The 23656-nt window shown below is 37.9% G+C and overlaps 1 protein-coding gene across 2 annotated transcripts; it reads left to right on the top strand.

Annotated features, from left to right (window-relative positions):
• The first annotated feature begins 21 nt into the window (after nt 1-21).
• LOC139131461 (structure-specific endonuclease subunit SLX4-like) lies at nt 22-22864 on the top strand. Of its 2 annotated transcripts, none has more exons than XM_070697515.1 (22): nt 22-115; nt 1204-1336; nt 3038-3848; nt 4100-5118; nt 5437-5585; nt 7715-7768; nt 7982-8092; nt 9049-9136; nt 9917-9997; nt 10349-10486; nt 11206-11364; nt 11936-12076; nt 13502-13662; nt 14257-15937; nt 16392-16788; nt 16909-17096; nt 17921-18008; nt 18275-18431; nt 18820-18898; nt 19346-19429; nt 19971-20060; nt 20498-22864. In XM_070697515.1, exons 3-22 carry the CDS (start codon nt 3266-3268, stop codon nt 20585-20587), a joined length of 5538 nt encoding a protein of 1845 aa, XP_070553616.1. In that variant the 5' UTR covers nt 22-115; nt 1204-1336; nt 3038-3265; the 3' UTR covers nt 20588-22864. The 2 variants fall into 2 exon arrangements, with proteins under 2 accessions (XP_070553616.1, XP_070553615.1); XM_070697514.1 differs by having other exon boundaries at nt 1201-1336.
• The last annotated feature ends 792 nt before the right edge of the window (nt 22865-23656 follow it).

The following is a 23656-nucleotide window of genomic DNA, read 5'->3' as shown; positions in this document are numbered from 1 at the left end:
TCCATTTTCAGTCGCCTGTGGCGCCATAATACTGAAGTTCAAAGTGCAAAGGTCGTAATTCATATATTACTCAGGCCAGAGGAGCGTGACGTCGCGTCGAGCAAGTACTATGCAGGTGAGTGCATGTTTATCTACTCTCTACACAATAAATACGGCCAAAACAACCCATCATCCGTGTGTTTTAAGGAGCTTGAACCCTATAATTGTCAAAAAGTGCTGAAAGTTTTCCTGAGCTCGGAGAGATATGAACTAATGACAAGTTGAAATCAGTTTCGCTTAGTGTTGTGTAAACTTTGTCACGCAGCGCTGATCTGACGTCCGACGCTCATTAAATTATGGCATGCTGCCACTACAGACATAATTCAGGTCCGTTGTTTCAAACCAAAACATAACGACCGTTACCATTATATCATGCATATTGTGGCAATCGTTGTATCGAGCAATGGCGAACACCTCGAGTAGGATGGTCATCAAATCATACAATAACACGATATCGAGAAATACTTCCGTATACAACTCTGCGAGTCATCCAACAGCAAAAGCGTGGTCCGAGGCCATTATACACCCCTTGTGACAGGTATAATAAAAGTCTTGTTGGGCTTTTCCAGTAAATAGTCTTCTTGCTAAGGTTACGGGAAATTACTAAGATAAACGGTCCATGAGTAGTCCTTATGAGTCATAATGATCATAAGGTCATCGGACCATATGTCACAACAAAGGTTTCACTATATATATATATATATATATATATATATATATATATATATATATATATATATATATATATATATATATATATATATTATATATATATATACACAATCAAAGTATACAGGTGTCTTTGTATATATATATATATATATATATATATATATATATATATATATATAAATACATATACCATCAAAGTATACAGGTGTCTTTGTGGGAATATATATATGATTCCAAGGTATGCCATGAATTACAAATTCACAAAAACAATGTACATCATGTCTAAATAGATGATAACCATAAACTAAACATTATATGCTCCTATTGTGAAGTGGTATATGGTGAAAAGTTTCGTTTTACAACCATTCAACCATTTACTGTCCAAATATTTTGACCAGTTATGCCATTGTTTACTTATCCGGTACCATTATAACAAAGTCCTGTCCTATTAATGTGTAAAGTACACTAGTATGCCTATTTTTGTTTCAGAAGAAATACATGTAAGCACTGCCCCATGTACATGTACATTAGCAAGCATGTCTCTGGTATCGAAGATTAAACGTTGGAGGTTTCCCATTGTATTTGGAACCATTCTTGGAAGTTTTGTTGCAGCATTCAATTACAGGTAAAGCCCGAGTACGAGGGCTCTTCTGGTATATAAAGTCCAACCCAATGATAAAATGTCGAGGCCGCAGGCCGAGACATTTTATCGTAGGTTGGACTTTATATACAAGAAGAGCCCGAGTATGAGGGTTTTATCTGACTTAAAAACTATCGCCCCTAACTGATATATTTTCGTTTCAATGTGTCTACGTCAACCGTCCCCTTGTCAATGTAACGTGTTTAGGATATGAATTAAAACTTTTATTTGTGAAATAGCCTTCCAATGTAATGGAACATCCTATAAATGCCCTAGGGCACATTATATAAATGCCCTAGGGCACAGCAGATTTTGTGTTGCAGCTGGTTTTCGCTGTGTTACCAAATTTGAATATTAAAACGTACCAGATGTCTACAGAATATGACATGTTCACTTTTGATTGGACAGTACTTTGCTACAGCGCTGTCATTCGTTTCTGGAATTTGGTGACAAGGCTTTATGAGTAGATAAAACACCCTGAATTGAGCACTCTGATTGGTCAATCAACAGTAGATGGTTTTTTGCAGCATTCAATTACAGGTAAGGCCCTTCTGAAAACAATGCATTGTGTACACGTATTGAGATAGTGACATTTAACCCTTATTATGCCATTGCCAAGTTAATACATGTATGTCACCATCAGGTCAAGGTGGTTAGGACTAGTGAGTTATAACATTTGCCATAGGTGTATGTTGCTTTTTAACAATTTTTTTTTTAAAGCCCATGAAAACATAGATACTGTAGACGTCATGATTTTTACAGACCCAAGCTGCTGTAACATACATGTATACATGTATGTACCAAGCAAAGCGGTTGAAATATGTACATGTGTGGTGTTGGCTCAATACCGCTTTTCATTGACTCAGTACAGGGGGAATTGATACTGTCTGGCAGGAGAAGGGTTAACTTAAGTTTGTACTGCTTTATTCCAAGTATGCCATATGCTTAAAAGCTTACAATATAGATTAGTTTGTTCTTATTTGCTTCCAGATGTGACATCAATACATGCTATACGCTACCATTTTTATCTTATCATCGACATCTCAACTTTTTTTCCAAAATATTTTGATGCTTTCATTTTGTACACACTTTGTCATGATTTTGTTCACATCATGAGAACATGATCTGAGGCCATATGAGTTTTGCACTATCTGTACATATACTGATATATGTGTCTATTTATCTATATGATAAAAGATGCCAGATTTTTAAGATAAAAGATCACAAACAGTGTTGCAACCAGGAATTTTATACTAGGGGACACTCTGTGCCCCTATCGTTTATTTTTGGGGACATTTTGCACATTTTTGAGACAACACTCATCAGTTGTTTAATCAAATTTTGTATTATATTTTAATAAATTAGTTTCACAAAACAAAATTCAAGCTTTCGGGACCACCAAAACGAAGGTAAACGTCAGCATCAGATATTACTTACAGATTACAGAAAACCTTGTACACAGTCGACTCATGTGTGCGCCCTAACTGACCCGCAGTATGCGACAATGCGGGACAGTGGGTTTGATTTTTGGGACTTTGTCGCAAGGGCGCGTCCTGGCTGCAACACTGCACAAAGCATTTACGTCTTCTGGTTCTGCTGGCAAGTATGATGGACTGTTTAATGTAATCAGACAGCCACCTATGGCAGCCAAAGTTTTGATTATTATCACAAATAACTGTTTTTCAGACACTACTTTTGGCCGGAAGTTGAGGAGATCCGTTATCAGCAAGCTGTGGAATTCAGAGAAAAGAAACAGGAATTCAAGGAGAGTATGCAAAAAGCCAATGAAGAGAGAAGGAGAAAACTAGAGGCGAAGAAATCCGAAGCTTAGCAAAGACCATGTGATATAGACCAAAGTAGACATAGCAGTTGCCATTGAAACATTATTTTATATGCAAAACTTTTATAGACATCATGAATCGGGAGACAATGAGAGCACACATTGTGCTCAACAAACTTCCCATGATTATTAGTCCTGAGAAATCCTATACTTTAAAAGATGTAGAGAGCTTTAGGAGGCAGGGGAAAATTCCTGGTGGTGATTGTTGTAAACTTAATGTAGGTAGTAGCCCTGGGGAGCAAAGTCGGGAATCCAGAAAAAGTACCCCTAGTTCTGCAGAGATCTGTGCTAAGAGAGTGCTCAAGAGAGCCAAAAAGTCCAATCGGCAAATTCAGCTGGGGACATTTTTGAGTCCCGGAGATCAGGAGGACTTCAAAGATGATACCACAAAGAGGAGGAGGGGCCGTCCCAAAAAGTTGCAAACCAAGGCTAGTAAGTTAAGGCAGCGGAAGAATACTGAGGAAAAAAAGGAGAATGGACAGTTAGATGCCAGCAGAGTTCTAAATGAGATAAGCCTTACCTGCCCAACCTGTGGAGCAAAGTTTGAGAGTGCTAAAGACAAGCAAACCCATGTGGTAACTTGTTTGAAGGACAACTTCTCTGTACAGTTTGGCAAAATAAAAGGTCTGCCTGCAGCAAAAACAAACTTCGGTAAAGGTGAGTCTTGTCATTTTCACTTGTTTGCACCAAATGTTCAAATGTTTGTCCATAGCTTTAGCTTGTGCATACATGTATTTTGGAGGGTTTTCAATGCATTTGAGTACAGTGATATGGGAAATCATAAGTGTATGACTCTGTTTTGCGAGTTGATATGTTGCCAAAGGGAAGTGCACATCATGAACACGTTTCTTAACATTCCATCACAAATTTGTTATTACCTACCTTTACATGCCTTTCTCATGTGGCAGGACGTGGCTTTCCAACAGATGAGCAAAAGCAGCAGGAAAGTGACGAAGAATTTGCACGCCGGATTCTCGAAGAGGAGAAGCTGCAACAAGAGATTCAGGAGAAGCAAGACGCTGAGCTTGCTAGATTGCTTCAAGAAGTCAGTAGTGGATCTGGTCCTTCAGCTGACAGGAAATCACAAGACGCTGGTAGTCCTCAGGAATGTGTAAAGCGTGGCCCTGGGCGACCTCGAAAAACACCAGAAAAGGACAAAGGAGTTTCAGTGCGTGATGGAAAAGTAACGAAAAGATGTGGAGGACCATCAAAGACACCTTTAAAGGACAGAAGAGTTTCCACAGATGATGAAAAAGCGGCAGAAAAATACGTCTGTCAGTTTTGCCAGAAAGATCTAAGTTACATGACAACGGATAGGAAGGCACAGCACATGAACAGATGTCTTGACATGATCAATCCAAGTATAGATCTGGTTAAGATCACCAGTGGCAGTAGTCCCAGGGAAACTCAAAATGCCTCTGACAGACAGATTACCCAGGCCGTGCCGACATTGACATCATCATCTTCGCCTAAGCCAGCAACATCAGCTGATGGGAAACCACAACACGTGAACAAGTGCATGAATGTGGGTGTCGGCAGTACAGAAGAAACTACCAACTGTGAACAAGAGATTGCCGCAACAAGTCATCCAACTACCAAAGATGAACAACAGATTGCTGCAACAAGTCATCCAAAGAACACCAAAGATGAGACCACAAGCCAAACACTGCCCTCAACATCAGCAGAGCACATAACTTGTCAGTTTTGCAACAGAGATCTCACACACATGATCATGGAGAGAAGAGAACTGCATGTGAATAGGTGCATTGACTTAAACCTTGCTGGTGGAGCCAGCGTTATCACTGCTGTCTGCAGTGATGTCACTGAGCTTCCAGCTCCAGATACTAGCACCGCAATTACCGCAACTACCATAGATCAGAGTGCTGTGTTTTGCCCTGTATGCAAAAGGAACATCAAACTACTCAAGGTAACCTTGTCTGTTTGTAGCGTTATCCTTACATGTACATGTGGATCTGCAGTGCGTCTGAATTTATTACTTTCATGTAGCTTGCCATCGTTTTGACCTCAGAGGTAATCTTGTTCAAAAATCGGAAGCTGGCTGAACAGAGTGTTTCTCAAATCAGTCAGATTTTACTCTTGTACATGCCATATGTCAATGTCCTACGTAAAATTGTATGAAAAGCACATGAAGCCTTCGTCCTTTAGCATACATTCTGCTCTGATACTGCAAGGGCTCTAATACACACGTTAATGCCTTGATTGACAGTCCTTTGTTGACGATTAGATTCCACAGATACATATCAAGAAATGTGCCTTGAAGAACAAGGTTTCAACGATTGAGCTGATGAAGATGATGAAGGAACAGAAAGCAGCTATGCCGGAGATAGTAACAGCTCACCCTGGGACTGCTGACGTGAAAGCAGCAATACAGCCGTAAGTTGTGTTTGGTTTTTAGCTACTATAGACTATAGTCTATAGAAGCTATTGGGATGGGTATCCGTCCGGCGTCCGTCGTCAGTCTGTATGTATGTATGTATGTATGTATGTATGTATGTATGTATGTATGTATGTATGTCCGTTTGTGAGGCGTCCGTCCACTCAAATATCTTGAGAACCACAGTACTTACTGGTTTGATATTTGTTGTGTAGATGAAAAATATGATTTTGAGAAACTAGTTTTTTTAATTTTTTGATATTGTTGAAAATACTCAAATTAATGCCAAAAAAGGCGTTTTTGGTAAAAAATCTTCTTCTTCATAACTGCTGGTCAGACAGCTCTGTTATTTGGTAGACAGGTCCCTAGGGATAGCCCAACTTAGATTTGTTAAAATTGTGATGAAATATGCAAATATGTATTTTTAAGGAATTTTTTTGTCATTTTTGGTCAAAATTTGACTTACATTTTGTGTAATTTTTGTACTGTATAAACCCTATCAATTCACCCAGAAAAAAATAAGTAATATGATTTTAAATAATTGAATTAATTAGGAAATCATCAAAGCCAAAATAATTTTAGTGTGGAATTATCAGAAAGTTCAACTTTTTTTGACAGTTCATAGTGAAATGCTTACCATCTTGGAGGATTAAAACATGTAAAGGCAACTTTCCTGAATCCTAACTTTGACATATTCTGAACCGTCATTTATTGTGCCCTGTATGTTATCTAAAAGATATTGCTCATAATAGTGTCATGATAGGGTGGTCAAATAAATAGAGATAGAGAAAGTTCTAATTTCCATTTATGGTTGACTTGGTAAGGATAAAATAAAATTACTTTTTGAGGAAAAAATAGAGTGGTCAATTAAAAGAGTGGTCAAAGTGATAGGGTTTTTATGGTAAAGCTGGACTGTAAGATTCCTCATGTGCTATTTATAGCAATTATGCAATCTGTGTAAACAGTGCAATGAAAGTGTTACATGATGCTTTTGATGACCTTGAACTTCTTAAGTTTCAAACATTTGTCTCTTCAGTGTGCTTTCTCTGAGTATGTACAGTCTCAACTTATTCCACAGAACTTACTTACAATGTTAATTTGAAAGTTAAAATGTGCTTGGTTAATAGGATGGAAATACTGATAAAGATAACCAGCTTACGATTCTTTATAACCTGACAGATATGCTGTTTATTTATGATGAAAATCTTGATTTAAGCAAGTCTTGTTTACTTTAATTAGAATGTAATTAACTCTCGTTTATTAGCTACTATAGACTAATATAGTCTATAATAGCTATTGGGATGGGTATCTGTCCGGCGTGCACTGTCAGTATGTATGTATGTATGTATGTATGTTTGTACCGGTATGTATGTATGTCCGTTTGTGAGGCGTCCGTTCACTCAAATATCTTGAGAACTGCAGTACTTACTGATTTGATATTTGTTGTGTGGATAAAATATATGATTTTGAGAAACCCTTTTTAATAATTTTTGATATTGTTGAAAATATGCAAATTAGCACCAAAAAAGGTGTTTTTGGTAAAAAATCTTCTTCATAACCACTGGTCAGACAGCTTTGTTATTTGGTATACAGGTCCCTAGGGATAACCCAACTTAGATTTGTTAAAATTGTGATGAAATATGCAAATCTGTATTTTCACGGAATTTTTTTTTCCATTTTTGGTCAGGCCATCCTGAAATGAGCTATCAAAGATATCCACCTTCTTCATCAATACATGTGTCACAAAAGGCTATTCTCTACATAACACAGCAGAGCTCTGTCAACTGTTGAGTCGCTTGTTTTTTTAAAACCGCTGGTCAGACAGCTTTAATATTTGGTTTACAGGTCCCTAGGGTGACCTTAGTGAGATAATTTCATACAGTCAGGAAATACTTAATTTTGTATCCATGTCTATAGTAGGTTCAGGGACTTTGGCCCTATGTTTCATCACTCAGTTCATATGGTTGATACAAACTTGAACACTCACATATCTTTCCATGCAGTTTACAATTACATGTAACAGATACATGTAGTAAGGACACAGTTATGGCAATTCAGTCCATCAAAAAAGACATCAGACAGCATGTGTACCGTTAACATTCATCTGTTTATTCTGTTTCCATTGCAGCCAACAACCTGAACAGAAACCAAAGAAGGCTAGAAAACTTAAGCCCCCAGGGAGGTGAGTTTCTTTCATAGCGTAGTACCTTGGCACTCAGTCATGTTTATGCTCTGACAACCATTCATAAACACTGGTATTGAACATGGATGAAGGATTTAGATATTGTGTATTAAAATTATAGTAACAGGGCAGGAGGTATGTTATGCCAAGTAATATGGCTGTGTTAGAATTACTATGCAGTTTCTCTCATTATTTCAATAATATTTTCCCCAGTTTGCACGCTGAGCAAATGGCACTGGCGAAGGCAATGTCACTGTCAGTGAAGGACCAAGAAGAAGAACATGTGACTAGACCTAAGAGAGGAAGGCGAGGTGCTAAAAACAGGTAGGTCTGAGTAGATCATATCAGCTGATCATGAATAGCATGGCAAACTAATGCTGATGGTATGTTTACATTTATTACATGCCTCATACATGTATATCTCACATCGAAGGATTCGATGGTAACTCGTCGATGACGTCGCAGACTGCATAGTCATCATTGGACTGAAAGTGAACTGGAATTATTTTCAACTTGACAAATTTTTGATGTAAAAATGTTGAAAGTTCATGTTTTGCATAGGAGATCCAGTTTTTGGAAAATTTCGCCGAAAAAAATCGATGAAACGCATAACAGTGGTTTAAATATATCATTGTGCCATTTGATGAAGAAAATCATTCTATTTTTAACAGTTTTTCGCCTAAGATTGAAATAAAGCATTTGATTATAATTTGCCAATAAACCTAAATATTTTGAGTGAAAACTGTGTAAGAGAAGCATGTAATAAAAACATTATAGCCCAAACAAGGGACTATGTACCCTCAGGGCAGGAGACAATTTGCCCTCCTTGCGTCGGACAAATGGTCACCTACCCTCGCGCACATAGTTCCATGTTTGGGCAATAATATATAATATCATCAGATCTAGAGATAATCACTCTCCTGCCAAAGTTGCCAGAGCAAATGTAATGGCAACTGAAATACTTGGACCAAACCCAGCACACATTTATACTTGTTCAGTGTAAACCATCTGATTTCAGATTAAAGGCCAAATTCAGCTGAATATACCTACCAAGTACATTGACAGATGCTTGGATATTTACGTGTCAGTAAAGAAAACTGAAAAAAATAAGTATCAGCACTGTCACTATCAGCCTACTGATTCCTGTGATTTGAAATGTTGGTGCCGGCATTACCAGACTGTGTGCCATTACTTCAATCTCACTTTGCTCAGTGAAATCTTTGTTTCCCTTTGTGAAATGTTATCGTTGGCATAGTAAAAAAGTGTTCTTTCAATCTTAGGGGTCAAGCAGTGCCAATACTCTTGCAGAAAAGTCAGGAAGAGGTCCAGACAAGCTTAGCAGCAAGGTTGTCTGATATTGTATCAGAGGTAAGTTTGCTGTTAATGTACCTAACATCTATCAGGCTATCTGAACATTTTCAGCCATGGCCTCTGTATTTGTCTCACCGGGGTGCCCCGTCAAGCTATTTGAAAACAGTGATTCATCTTGAAAAATGAGCATAGCACTTTAAGCTTTATTACGACTTTACACTGACAAGTTCATGTATATCCTGAATGTCTGTATATCAACATAGGTGCAGATCATTGTGGCTAGAACTCACTTATTCTGATGGGTCAAAATGCCATGTGCTATCAGCTTAATATAATAAAACCATCACTCTGAAATCTGTGAAATGCCAGTAACTGTAACTTGTGCAATCTGCTTTAATGAAAAATGTCATGTCAACAGGACCTTTTGTCCTTTTGTCCTGTGATGTACAATAGATTAATTTGAATGGACCACAGTACAAATAAAACCACATGCACAAAGGCACACAGAAATATGTTTTTTTCCATAAGGTTTTGTTCATGTTGGTTTGTTTGTAATGCTATCATGTGATGTCCTAGGCATACTGAGTCTGTAGAACACATTGCATCCTTTTTATTCTGGAATAGAGCTGTTGAATCCTTGCCTTGTATTAAATTCAGCCATCAACAATGACAGTGCTGACTAGCTTTTTTAAGACAGTGCTGATCAGTGAAACACTGGGCTTTTCACATGTACTAGGTAGAAACCATCATTCATTGGAAAAAAACACTGAAGAAAGTTGTAGTTATTTGGAATTCAATTTCAAAATTGCTACATTTGCATGTTTTATTTACCAACAGAGTGCATTTGAAACTCATAACGTTTCCAGTACTCCACCGATGAAAGTCAGCAACTTGAAGAGAAAGAGCAGAGGACAGAAGGTAAATGCTGCAGTTTGTGAATTAATCTGAAGTACTCCTATGAGAACCTCAGCCATAGATGTAAAGACATTGAAAGGACTTTCAGCAGTGGCTCAGAAATCCATTTGTGTCGCGAATGGAACTTTTTAGCAAGACCACTCTTCCCTTATTGGCAGTGTTGTATTATGTATTCAAAAAAATCTTCCATAAATTTTATACAGAAGTATCAGCATCAACATCAATTCGTCTCTTGGTTGGTAGTTTTTTCTCGATACATATAGAGAAGCGATTCCCAGCTGTAAGACTTTGTGTCAGTTATCGTAAATGGGTGAAGCAGTGGTGCAAAATGAAAGTTCTTTTTTCTGGTTTCAGAACACTGGACAACTGTGGTCCCTGACCGGAAAGAATGACCCCATCAGAAGTAAACATGAAGAGTTTTATGTTCAAGACCTGCAACCAGTGATATCACTTCCAAGGTTGGATCCAGCCAAATTTAAGACACCAGTTAAGGTAAAGTTGATATACATGTATGTACATTTATTTTTCTAAGTAATTGGTAAATAAAAATTGATTTCAAAAGGCATACCATCATGGTCTATAGCAATATTACTTTTCAGTCTATCAATTTACAGCAATACAAAGTGCAACAGTTGCTTCAATACTTGAAAAAATATAGTCAAGATTTGGTGGAAATTATAAATGTTGGTTTACTTTGTCTGCTGATAACCACTTGTTGATAGCTGGCCATTTATAAAGAAAGATATGTATTCTCTATAAATCTATAACATTCAAAGTCCATTGACAAATGGCAAATACCCTTGTGTATTTAGAATTCTTGTCAAAAAAGTGATAGTGATAATCATGTTATGAATGAAAGATAAATCTTCCCAGGTACTCGTTTTAATGATATATTTAATATTGAATTGAACATATGGCTGTTTGTTTGACGCTGTGCCCCAAATGGCAGATGACCTTTAACCCCAACGACCATTCAGTAACATGATCATGGTCTTCAAAGAAATCTATGGTACTGTGAAATGACAGTTTTGCATTAAAACACCATCATAAACGTGTAATTTGCAAATGGAAAATGATACTATTTATACTCAAATATGTTGCTTTTATCAGTATGTTTTAATTGGTACATGTACCTCCAAACCAGCCCCAGACACCAAGTCTACATTCAATTGCACTGCTATTAGTCATTTGGTCTTTCATGTTATTTATAGGATGTTGTAGATGATTTCAGCACACAAGCACTGGGTAAAACCTGCCAGATATTGGCTGATCTAGCTGATGAAAATACCAGCAGCATCTCTCCATCTCAATCTAAAGCATCTGATACCAGTATTCAACAAACCAAGGCCACATCAACAAGCCAGTCACATGTAAGCATGAATGATCATATCTATATCTTCAAGTTTTCCTCCTGTCCTGTGAAAACGTTTCCATTTGGACTTTCATCAGCTTCAACTGGAATCAACATAACTATATTGCCTTTTGAACATAAAAAAATAAGAATATTTAAGGGTAAAAAACAGTTTACAGTCTTTAACTTGCTTTTACCAGTGGCTATGGAGTGTCTTCAATTCTGATAAATATGTGCTGTGATATTATTATCAATTCTCATTGTATAAAATTTAAACTGTGTTCAATTTTGATTTGAACCTGTACATGTCCAAAGCTACAGCAAGACACCTACACTTACACAAGTGTGCAAAACTTAACAAAGATTCTGAGATTAAATCTGGTGTTTCAATAGATCTCAAAGGAACATTCTATGTTTTTCCTATCATCAAAATGGTATGTGTTGTTCTTGAGTGATGCACACTTCTGCCTTGTAATATCCTATCATCCTTATATTCATAGTCATACATACACAGTTTGTCCCCACTATATTGATATTCCATGTAAGGTTTTCCATACCTTATGTCAACATCGTATCTTTTTTTACCACAGCATCAACAGGAGCTGGTGAGAGATTTATCCAACATGATCAACAATAGCAAGTACAGTGATGTCATCATTCATGTCAGTGAAGACCAGATCATCCATGGACATTCGTTCATGCTGGGGTCTCGATGCCCACATCTCGCCAAGGTAGCACAGAATATCACTGCAGATACTGATAGTATACGAAAACATGTTTGTCTCAGTCAACAGACCAACTTTTATCGTATATCGTTGGAATCATGATTTTCAGGATCTGGGCATGTAATTCAACGTGATAGTAATTGTAGGAAAAAGACTGCACATTGTACTTACAGCAGTGGTCTTAAAAGGCCAGAAGCTGTAACTTTTGATGATTTTTTTCACTATTATTGTTTTTTAGCTCATATTTGGTATGTATATAAATACCAAAAAGAGCTTATATGGTGAGTCGGTGGCGTCTGTATGTCTGTCTGTATGTATGTACATGTATTTTAATATCAACTAAAGTTTCTTGTTCTGCTCTCCAAGGCATGTTGAGATTCAGAGTATCCAGCTTGTCAACTCAGCCTGTACATGTGTACACCTCATTCAATTTGCTATTGTTGATAAGTGAATTCTTGTCCAGACTTGAATTCATATGTAATCAAAAACATTGCGTTTTTACATGTACTTGTATAGACGCTGTGTTGACAAGTTTAAAAGTAAGTGTTCAACATGTTTTGAGGGTCTGGAGTAGAATACAAAAATTGTGAAAATATTGTGAAAAGTTACTGCTACTGGCCCTTTGTACTTTGTGGTTTGCAAGATATCCTGATGAAGCAGATCATGCTTACATTAATTCTGCATAACAGTGATTTCTTGTTTGTTTGTCGACCAAATTTCAGTTTTTTGTTCTCAAATGCATGTGAATATACTGTACGCTGATGTTTTCAAATTTTATTGGTTATAATTCTGTTATTTCCTTTAACTGCTTCTTGCCAGCTTTGGCCAGACAGCCTCAAAAGTAATTGTGTCAATATAGTAAATACAGAATGGTGGATTTTTTTGTACTGACCTTTTTTCATTGTTATGCATAGTTTTTAAAATGTTAAAACCCTTTGAGCGCCAAAGTCAATTTTTGTCATCTTTATAAAATATACCCTAGTCAACTTTTTTTGCCAAAGTTTGATAAAAACCTGTAGCAAATGAAATGTGATGTCCATTGGGTCCAAAATCATCACATTTATTTATAGAGAAATTCATAAAAATTGGTAAAATGTTGTGCTAAAATTTTGGCGGACAAAATTACAGCACTCAAAGGGTTAAACAAATGAGCGTAATAGTTGGCATCTGTATTGACACACTTTATATGACAACTAATTTAATAAAGCAACACTGACTGTTTGCAGTAATTTTGGGGTTGTGTTTGCGTTCAAAAAAGATGCTGGTTTCACCGATGGAAGAATTGCTGTTCCACATAATTGACAAAGCAAACCACAGTTTATGTACCTCTAACCCATTGCATGTAAAGGTAAGTTTGCCATATGGCAATGCATGTACACATGTGTTCTTTCTCAGTGTTTTCCTGATCAAAATCTATCACATATCTTTCAGATGATTGATGAAATCAGAGGTCAAACCAAAAAGCAAAAAATCGACTTACAGTGGGGTGATATTCCGTTGGATGTTGCCATGTGTGTTCTGAAGTTTCTGTACTCTGCGGAAATTGATGTACCTGAAGCTTGCCTGCAGCCAGTAATGCAATTGGCAGAGAGGTAAGTCTCAATGAGGACAAAATTTATACATCTCTGAAAATTTCATTGCATGTTGCTTTTTTACTTTGATGATGTGTTGAATGAATGCACAGCATTGTTCTCTTTAAGGTAGCATGCACGCCCAAATTGAAAAAGTTAAATTTTTGCTTAATCTTTCAGTAAAGGAACTTTCAACCGTTCCTCTCCAAAATTGAGAATAACAATCATGGGTCTCTGTGCAAATTTCAGTACCAGAGAAATTTTACTGATGTGCGAAATTCAAAATGGCCACTATCAGTGTATTTCTGCTATACCCTGTCTTAATTCCATTTGCCATTCGGGATGAAATTTGTGAAATAAGAAAGAACAATACTATGAAGATTTTATTTTAATAAACTCCTAAGAGCTTTGATATGAGTCATTCCAACAGCAGACTAGCAAAATATTGTAAATATGTGAGAGTTTTGACATCTTTCTTTAAGGCACATTGACCCTTACATGTAAATCATCAGGTGTGATTCCATAATGCTACCAGTTAGGCAGTGTGACAGATAATGAGAGATTGTTGCGCATGGAATTACATTATTGACTTGAATCTTTGTGTTTTCTCATCAGATTCGAAATCCAAGCTCTGCAAGCAAGATGTTCTGAGATGTTGGACGCGCAAGGAACCATGGGCGGATGGGATCATGCTGAAGAGAAGGACAAATCAACGGAAGACAAAGAATTTGTCGAGAAAGACGTGGACGAGTTGTTGAACTCACTGTGGGGGGATGAGAACAGCTCCAGAGAAGGTTCCAGAAACGGCACATCAAGCAGTGAAAAGGACGATGAAAAATTTGAGAAAGAACTAGACACTGTGTATGAATATATGAGCACACAGCGGATAGTCAGCAGAAAGTCCAACGGTAAAGCAACAGCAAAGAGCCAGAAGGTTAGGGGTCGGAGAAGAAAAAGTCCAAGGTCAAAAGGTCCAAGGTCAAAGAATGGCGAGGTTGGAAGTACTCAAGATGAGAAGAAATCCAGGAGTAGAGAATCTCTGAAAGGATCAGGGACTGAAAGTTCAACTGATGTTTGTAGCAGTCCTGAGGTGCAAAAAGAGGAAAAGAGCTTGAAGAAAAATGGACAGACAGGAACGAGGAGGGAAGATTCAAGTGATGAAAGAAGGACAGGTTCACCTTCATCAGTGGCACCAGTAAGTGAGCATAGTTCTGCTGCTGTTTCAGACCCTGAGAGTGACTCAGGCTCGAAAGCAAAGCCGGATCAACCCATCTTGTTTGAAACTCCGGTTTCAAGAAATCAAGTGTCTTTGAAGAAGAGCTCATCGTCTGTGACCCCTGACCTGTTCGGTGGTGATGAGTCCAGTGAGGTGGGAAGTGTCATGCGAGACAACTCTGAAATCCGTGGAAATACTCTCACTGTCACTGCGATCACTCCAGATGTTTGTGCTGATGGTGCACCGGCGTTAAAGAAGAGAAGATGTGATGATATGTCTGCTGAAGTAGTCTTCAATATGCCAGACAGTGTGCAAGAGTTGCCTCACAAGATTTCAATGCATCAGAGAAGGGAAATATCTCCACCGGGCAAGCCTGTGTGGCCCTCTGAAGATGACGGGAGTTCCCCCGCTAAAGGTGAGGAAGATCCTGCCACCTGCTTTCCCTCATCGCCAGAAGATGTGGAAATGGAAGACCTGGAAAATAACAATGGAAATGGGAATGAGGCTGCTGGCGATGCTGAACAGGATGCTGAGCCTGAAACTGAACAGACTGAGGTCAAAGGTGATGGAGAACAAATCATCATCAGCAGTGATTCAGAGGAAGACAAAACTCAGTCTAAGGAAACATTTGAACCAGACTCGCCAATATTTGGTGACACTCTGACAAGCCGCGCCATTCATCACACCAGTGCAGAGCTACATTCCCCCTACAGTAGATCCACTGACAGGTCTCCGTCTCCAAGTCCATCTCCCAAATTTGGAGCCTCTCAGCCAGTGTCGTCCACTGCAAGGAGTGGTCTTGGTGGTCCAGTGATAGTGCTTGAAGACTGCATACTTGGCAACGCGCCGATGGAGAAGGAAGCCAGCAGCGGAGACGAGAAGGAGAGCAGTGATGAGCTCAAGGGAGGAGAGAATGAAGATGTGGCTGATGATGGAGTTCAGAAGACGACTGAAGGAGAGACTGCTGTGCTAGACATGACAAACCAAAGTGATGCAGTTATGCCAGATGACAGTTTGACGGATTTCATGGATGATGGTGGATATAACATGGACATGTTTGTCGTCCAGGATGTCAGTTTGGTAAGCTGTTTTCTTTTAATTTCAAACTAGTTCACAAATTTTACTTGCACTATTACTCACAAGCACAAAAAACAGCTGATCTCTAGAATTTATTGTTTGGAAGAAAACTCAAGTATGACTTGTCAAACATATAGGAAGACAAGCATGTGCAAGTTAATGTTTGTATTTTTGTAGAGTGGTAATGAAAACGATCAACTTAGGCTAATTAACTACGGAGGGAAAGTTCTGTAAAAGCGTTTGTGTAGCTAACACTGTCAGGTCAAACGAAAGGTTGTCTTCATTTTCTTTACACCAGTTAAATAAGAAGTGCCCATATTACCAAATTTATGTGACTGTATGCTTTATTATTTTGTCCCTAAAGCAGTATCAAAAGTTCACCCAGACTTACACAAGCACACATCCACCAGGCACTGTCATTAACAATACCAATGTGGTGATATTTTTTCGACTACAGCGCAACGAGGTCCTTCTTGACCATGTACCTGATGCTGAAGCCCTTGAAGTCAAGCAGAATGAAAACATAGTAGTCCTTGAATCTGACTCTGAAGTTTTGGAAGACAAGCAGAATGAAGGTGCCCCTATGATCCATGAATCTGATTCTGAAAATACAGTAGAAGAGGAGAAAGATGTGGCCTGTGCTGAAGCTGACATTGACAGTGAAGTCAGAATTGATAACAGTACTTCTAGTGAGGGGAATGAAGTCACTCAAGGTCATTACACTGAAGAAGATAATTTCATTCAAGGTCATGACAGCTGTGAAGACAAAGAGGTCACCCAAGGTCATAACAGTAGTTTGTTTGCACTTGATCTGGACAGTAGTCTGATAATGTGGACTGGAAATCCTGTTCTAGGTAAATTATCAAATGTTCGATGTTTCATCCCTTGTTCCATCATTTATGCTTACAACTTTCCAGGTACATTAATTTTCAGAGCTGAAAGACCTAAAACTTTTGTTTTTCTAACACAAACAGATGAAATGCAAAATGACAGTTTGTCAACTTCTGAGATACAGCTGGGCATGGCCGAAATGACCACCCCTAAAACAACTACTGCCAGCACAAGCAACTCATCAGCCACTCCGATTGCAGCCCAGGGAATACTGGACAGCCCCATAACTCCCATGCCTGATTATCAAGACATGACAACTCCAGCTCTCAAGGTATGCTAGATTCATCAAAGATATTTATGTTTACAGGATTGCGGGGGATATTGTGACCCTAGAATGCTAATAGAGATTATTGATGTGGATGGAGGTAGCATTTTAGAAGAAAATTATAATATAAACAATTGAAATTAATGGTGATGTTGTGTCATGTTAGACTTCTTGGGACTGTACCTTCGTGTTTCTGTGTGTTTGAATACAAGTCACCTCTCTGAAGCTTTGTGATTTGGAGGGAAAGATTCTGTGAAAATGTCCCAAAAGGACATTGTCAGCCACGAAAGTGAGTACTGCTTCCACATGGCTAGTAATGGCAAGGTGCAAACAGGAACTTCAATGATGCAATGAGAGTTTTACTAACTGAGCTTTTTGTTTTGAACCCACATGTAGCATATAGCACATGTTTTATATTTGTCATTCTGTGAACATCTCAGGAGAGTGGTATGACTCACAATGCGTTAGATAATTAGTACTGCCCTAGGATCTATTCATAAAGATCTCCTGCTGAAAACACCTACAAGATACATCATGCACCTGTTTTGCAACTTATGCAAGATCTGCCAGATTTTAAGGATAGACTACAGGGATCTTTTTCCTCGATACTATTGAGGACTTTGATAAACTTCCCCTGGACACTGTTACATCTGAATCACTTTGCATATTTGCATGTAAATCTAAGCTTGCAAAAGATTTGGACTGAAACTGTAAATCCGTTCACTGGCAAAATCATATGCGTATTGAAACATGTTAGTTTTGGAAAAAGAAGACACTTTAACTCCTTATTTACTGAATTAGGATGATATCTTTATGTTTATGTTTTCCAGGGAGAGCTCAACAAATTTGGTGTCCGGCCAGTGCCCAGGAAGAAAGCCGTGACATTGTTGAAAAATATATACGGTTACACTCATCAAGGTATTGTGTGCTTTATGAATCATTGGAAGTTTAGAGTGACTCTGCTAATTATCAGAAAATAACAGACAAAGCATTATCAATGAAACTCAACATGACTCGTGAGATATAAGAAATGGTTTGGTTGTCTCTCACAGCCATACAGAAGCAGGCATAATGATTGTCTAAGTTCATAAATAATTGGCTCATTTCACGTGTTTTGTCTTCCGTGACTTTTTCTGATCTTGGATATTCTGTGACATGTCCATTTCTCTTCAACTATTTCTCAGATAAGTTGGATAAGTTGAAGTCCAAGACTTCATCGGGCGACACTGCAACCAGAGGAGATGTTGAAACCTTTGAAGATCCAAGCGAAGATGCCCCGTCGCAGCAAATCATCACAGAGGACTCCGAAGTCTCAACTGATAGAAATACATCTGAAAACAGGTACATATCATAACATGCACTTGTCTCTAATACCTTGCCATTCTTCATATGTATTCCAAAGTAGCGCTTGATTTAACTTTCAAGTCCATCTGTAAACCCTGATATTTTAAACACAGAACTTGAACCAAAAATGTTCATCCAGCTTCTCAACCTGTTCACCCCTAATTCCCTGTATGTGAGTTCACAGTCAATGTTTATAATAATAGATTCAGGCCAAACTATGTTGGTGAAAGGGTAATTCAACTTGCAGTGGTGCACTTCATATCAGTAAGGTGGCTAAGACTAAGGACATGGCTTAGACTCAAGGCATCCATATTCAGTATATACAACGTACAGAGAAATTCAAATGATAGATAATTTTTCTTTTTTTGTAAATTTTAATGTGTAGTGACTCAGAGGCTGAAGACTTTGGTGAGAGTATTTTACATGGTGGTGCAGATGACGAAGTTTTGACTGCATCTCAACAGGTAGGCTGTGACGTCTCTCGTAAATTTTTACAGCTGTGCTTTGAAATCTGTGCTACATACCTCGTGTACATGTATTACATACTGTCAGTTGTCTTTTGATGCGTTTTGAATCAGTGCAGTGCTGTGCTTCCAAGCTGAATCCCTGATTGAAATCTATGCTATTGTGGACTTTAAAGTCTGCAGTCTGTTTCTGTGATGTGCTGTGCTTTGAAATTAGGAAATTAAGAAGGGGGCTTTTATCTAACAGTGAACATACAGCCTCAGTCTATATTTGATTGTAGCTGCCTTGACCTGTTCCCCCCATTCCCTGTGAAATAGGTCCACAATCTAACAAAGAATGTTGGCTAAAATTGTGGTTGTGAAATGGTTAAGGTTAATGTAGTAAAGAAAATGAAAAGAAGCCATATCGCTTTTACACCATGAGGACTGAATGTTTTGCCATTTCAGACATCTGATGAAGATAAAGAATTGCAGATCAAGAATTTTATGAAACGCAATGAGAAGTGGCACCATAGAATACTGCAGTATGAAGTGAGTTTACCTGGTATCTGTGGTACTTTGTTATTGTCCCAGCTCTCATCCATGGATATGTGTGTTCTGGCTCTCATCCATGGATATGTGTGTTTCCTGGTTCCCATCCATGGATATGTGTGTCCTGGCTCTCATCCATGGATATGTGTGTCCTGGCTCCCATCCATGGATATGTGTGTGTGTCCAGGTTCCCATCCATGGATATGTGTGTTTTCTAATAAAAACAAAATTACGACTGTCTTAACTTCATTTACTTCTCAAGGTTCGTAGTCAGTTCATACTAGCAGCATATTTGGAAAGTTTTGTTCAGTTTGAGAGAGCAAATCTCTGTTGCCGAGAGAAATTCGATAGAATTTAATACTCTAGTCTATATCAGCCAAGAGGAAGAGAATTCAACTGTACTGTGGGTGTCTGCTTGTTCCCTCAGAATTTATTGTTTTGCTTCAGAATTTATTGTTTTGCATATTCCAAATTAAAATAAGTATTTTTACCTGTTTTTGGGGGAGAATCAAAATGTAATGTTTCCTCCATTTCAATCTAGCCATTTGACCTCTCCGAGTTGACCTTTGAACTGAAAGAAGCTGGCATTTCCTGCAGTCAAGCCAAGTTAATGAACATCCTAGATGAACAGGTAATGTCATATGCCATTCTCTTAAGATTACGCTCGCTCACGTGAATTTCTGTCATGGGATAATTCTACATTTCTGTTGACAGGAAGTTAACTCAATTATTGATGTGTCAAACCACTTCGTAGTATCTTTATCATTCCATATTTTGGGACAAGTATTCTTTTCCATTGCCAAAATCCTCTCTCAAATAATACGCTGTCATTATAAGAATGTACTGCAGTAAAAAGTTGTATTCAGTGATCCGCATGTCAGGCGATATTACTTGTTATGTGTGTAGCAACAATTTCGAAGAGCAAACAACTTTCAGAGACGTGGGGGTTGATTTTATTTTGACCGGGTTTGAGAAGGAGTGATACATGTAGGTGGGACAAAAATGGGCCATGAAACTTTTGCATTTATTACACATGCTCATTTGTTTTTTGTTTTTTCACATCCATAGTGCATAACATTCAGAATTCAACAAGGAAACAAGGGAAGACACAAGAAAGCCAGGAAGAAGAAAGTGAAAAATGTAGAAGATGAAATCTAGCCTGTGATTTGCACCCTGAAGATGCTTCAGTGATTTACTATTACTCCAGAGAGGTTTTAAACAGAAACGGGTTGTAGTGTAGTATCAGCAAGGAGAGTTAAGTCAGTGTGGTTTAGGACAAGTAGTGTAGGTGGCACTTGAAGTGTCGTGATTGTTCAATGTCCCTTAACCCTTTGAGTGCTGTAATTTTTCCCGCCAAAATTTCAGCGCGACATTTTACCAATTTTTATGAATTTATCTGTAATTTTTTTGATAATTTTGGATCAAATGGACATCACATTTCATTTGCTACAGTTTTTCCCCAAAATTTTGGCAAAAATCTGAAAAAAATCTGACTGGGGCACATTTTATAATGGTGACAAAAATTGACTATTGCGCTCAAAGGGTTAAAAGTGTGTGAAATTTCAGTCCATAGACGGTGTGTTTCAATAAGATTTACCATACTCCAGAGTGAGCAGTGATCACCTGTATGCAAAAAAATAACTGTTGTAGTGTAGGCTCAACAAACAGAATGGATTTAATGTTTACATAGGAGAGATTTGTAGTGAAGATTAAATTTGAAGTCCTGTGATTTGTTAAATGTCTATACCGATTGTGTAAATTTCACTGTGTAGAGGATATGTTGAGTACCCTAAAAATGCACCACATGCTCTGCATTTTATGTACAGTGCAGTGCTTCGTAAAATGTCTTGTACATATGTATTCCGTTAGACAGGTGTTGACAACAGAATTAAGCACAACATATTTGTACATCTGTTTTTTGTCAAACAGGAATGAAATGTCTTGATCAGATTTTTCCTCTAGTGAAACCTGCAAACAAAGTGAAATATAAAAAAGACAAGTTCTTGTGTGTCAGTTTAGCATTATCACTAGCATCTGTTCTATGCATTGATGGAATACAGTTCTTACATCTTAGCCTGTACAATAAATATATAAATATTTGTATTTTTTGAACAGAAATTGTAAACATGAAAATGTGTCAATTTTGAAATTTCAATTTATTTTCCTGGTGCCATGAAATTGAATCCCAGATGGTGTGAGTAATTGTTTCCAAAGTTAAGTGGATTTTTAAGCAATTTTTCTGTAGAGTGGAATTTGTCTTGTGGGGCCATGGATGATAAACAAGAAATACAAATGAAAGTCACTGCGTTAATTGTGCAAGTTTGCACCATACGCTGCAGTTACGACATGAATACTGTGTATTCATGATACTTAATCACCTTAATGATCCTGTTTTGAAAGTTTTGTTTGCCATAAAGCTGTCAGATGTTTAAACGTCTACCAATTGAATTTCAAAAGCATCCTGTTTGAGAGAAGCTCAACTCAGTTGACTCTTCAGACAGTTTTAGGTTAAACGCAATGACTTTCATTGGCTATATGTGTATTTTCATAGGGCTGTGTGCAAATGATGTTACTGTTCTACCATGAATATGCAAAAAATAAGTATTCATCCAAAAACGTTTAGAGTACATTTATGGAAATTACACATGCCAAGAAGGACGAGAATAGAACTTACATGTAGCTTAACAGGCAGCTGCCAATGTGACAATGAACACTTCTACAAGTTCAAACAACATGTAACACTGACAAAATGTGTCCAAATTTCTAGCAGTAGTGTCTGATGTTGCACTGGTGCAGCTACATTCAGCAGCAAAACCTGCAACCGCGAACAGACCTAGTATTCACGGTCCCGACACAAGACGTTTTTTTTTTCCCTTTCTTTGAGTGACGAATATATTTTCATATCATGAAACTGCACTGGTGTAGGTTTTTATCCATAGTAATAGGTATTTAGGTTTTGGTCTACTATGTGTGAATAGTGTAACTCTTCATGAGCTTACGAGAATAAAATAACAAACCTTATTTATGTTAAAGGGCCAGCCAGTAGCTGAAACTTTTGATAATTTTTTCACGTTTTTGTTTTGAATGTCAATAGCAAGTTCATATTCCACTCCCACAAGCATGTTGAAACTCCCACTATTTAGCTTGTCAACAGAGAAGAGAATCTATAGGTGTAAAATGCACTGATGTTGTTTACAATGGAATTCTAGTCCAAACCAGAATTCACTTGTAGACAATAACAGTACAGGCTACACATGTACAGACTTAATGTGACATGCTTAGTACCGTGTATCTTAACATGCTTTTGGCAGTTGAACTGTAGTTTACGCTGAAAAGAAAATTTGTGAAAAAAATCATCAAAAGTTACACATACTGGCCCCATAACATCTAACCTAGTCTGGTTTAATTGAATAAAACATTCAATAGTAAACAGGATTTTGTGTGGCTTTGTTTTTATTACATAATAATTTGGGAAAATAAATGAGGTCATGTCTCACGATAAGGAGTCAGAAAAATAAAGCATTCAATAGTAAACAGATGTTTTTTGTTGCATTATATGTTATTAATTGATCTCCGCACCAAGTCTGTCAATAAATTAGATCTCGGGAAATTTATTATTAGACATTTCATCAACCAACTCGACCCAATGTTGGTTTTTTTCACAAACTGAAGTATCCCACCCCCCGGGGCTGTGGCTGGGGGATGGTACTCCCATAGGACGATGTACATGTGTGTGCAACCTGAATAGGTCATTTTTTCAAGAAAAAATCTTTAAAATGGATCGGCCTTTCATCCAGGCAAAACTGAAAACATGAGTCGATAACAGAGGATGATGTCTCCAAGCTGTATGAATACCTTCACATGCAATAGAATATCAGTTTGGCTTGAAGATATTTCCCTAATTTGTCAAGACCCGACACCTGACCGGTCATGATAAGTATGGCACCATTCACCTCTGGCCGACACTCAAGGTTGATGACCTGGTATGACCCCTTGCTTTTTAGTTTTGTTTCATAAGATTTGCATTATTGAAGTCACTAACTAGGTGTCTGAGTTTAACAAGGCGACTTTTTTTAGTATACATGAACAATGTTTTTCATAGGAGAAAAGTGCTTTCTGTGTTTTTTTTCCAGCTTAGTTGGTACACCCCCGGATTAGTGCAATAACTATAGTCCCTCCCAGTCCCCGAGCGAGTCAATCACTGATCATACAGAGTATGTCAATTTC

The sequence above is a fragment of the Ptychodera flava genome, chromosome 4 (assembly GCF_041260155.1).
Source record: "Ptychodera flava strain L36383 chromosome 4, AS_Pfla_20210202, whole genome shotgun sequence".
NCBI lineage: Eukaryota > Metazoa > Hemichordata > Enteropneusta > Ptychoderidae > Ptychodera > Ptychodera flava.
Note: the sequence above shows the minus strand (reverse complement) of the source record. Positions and strands in the feature narration are given on the sequence as shown.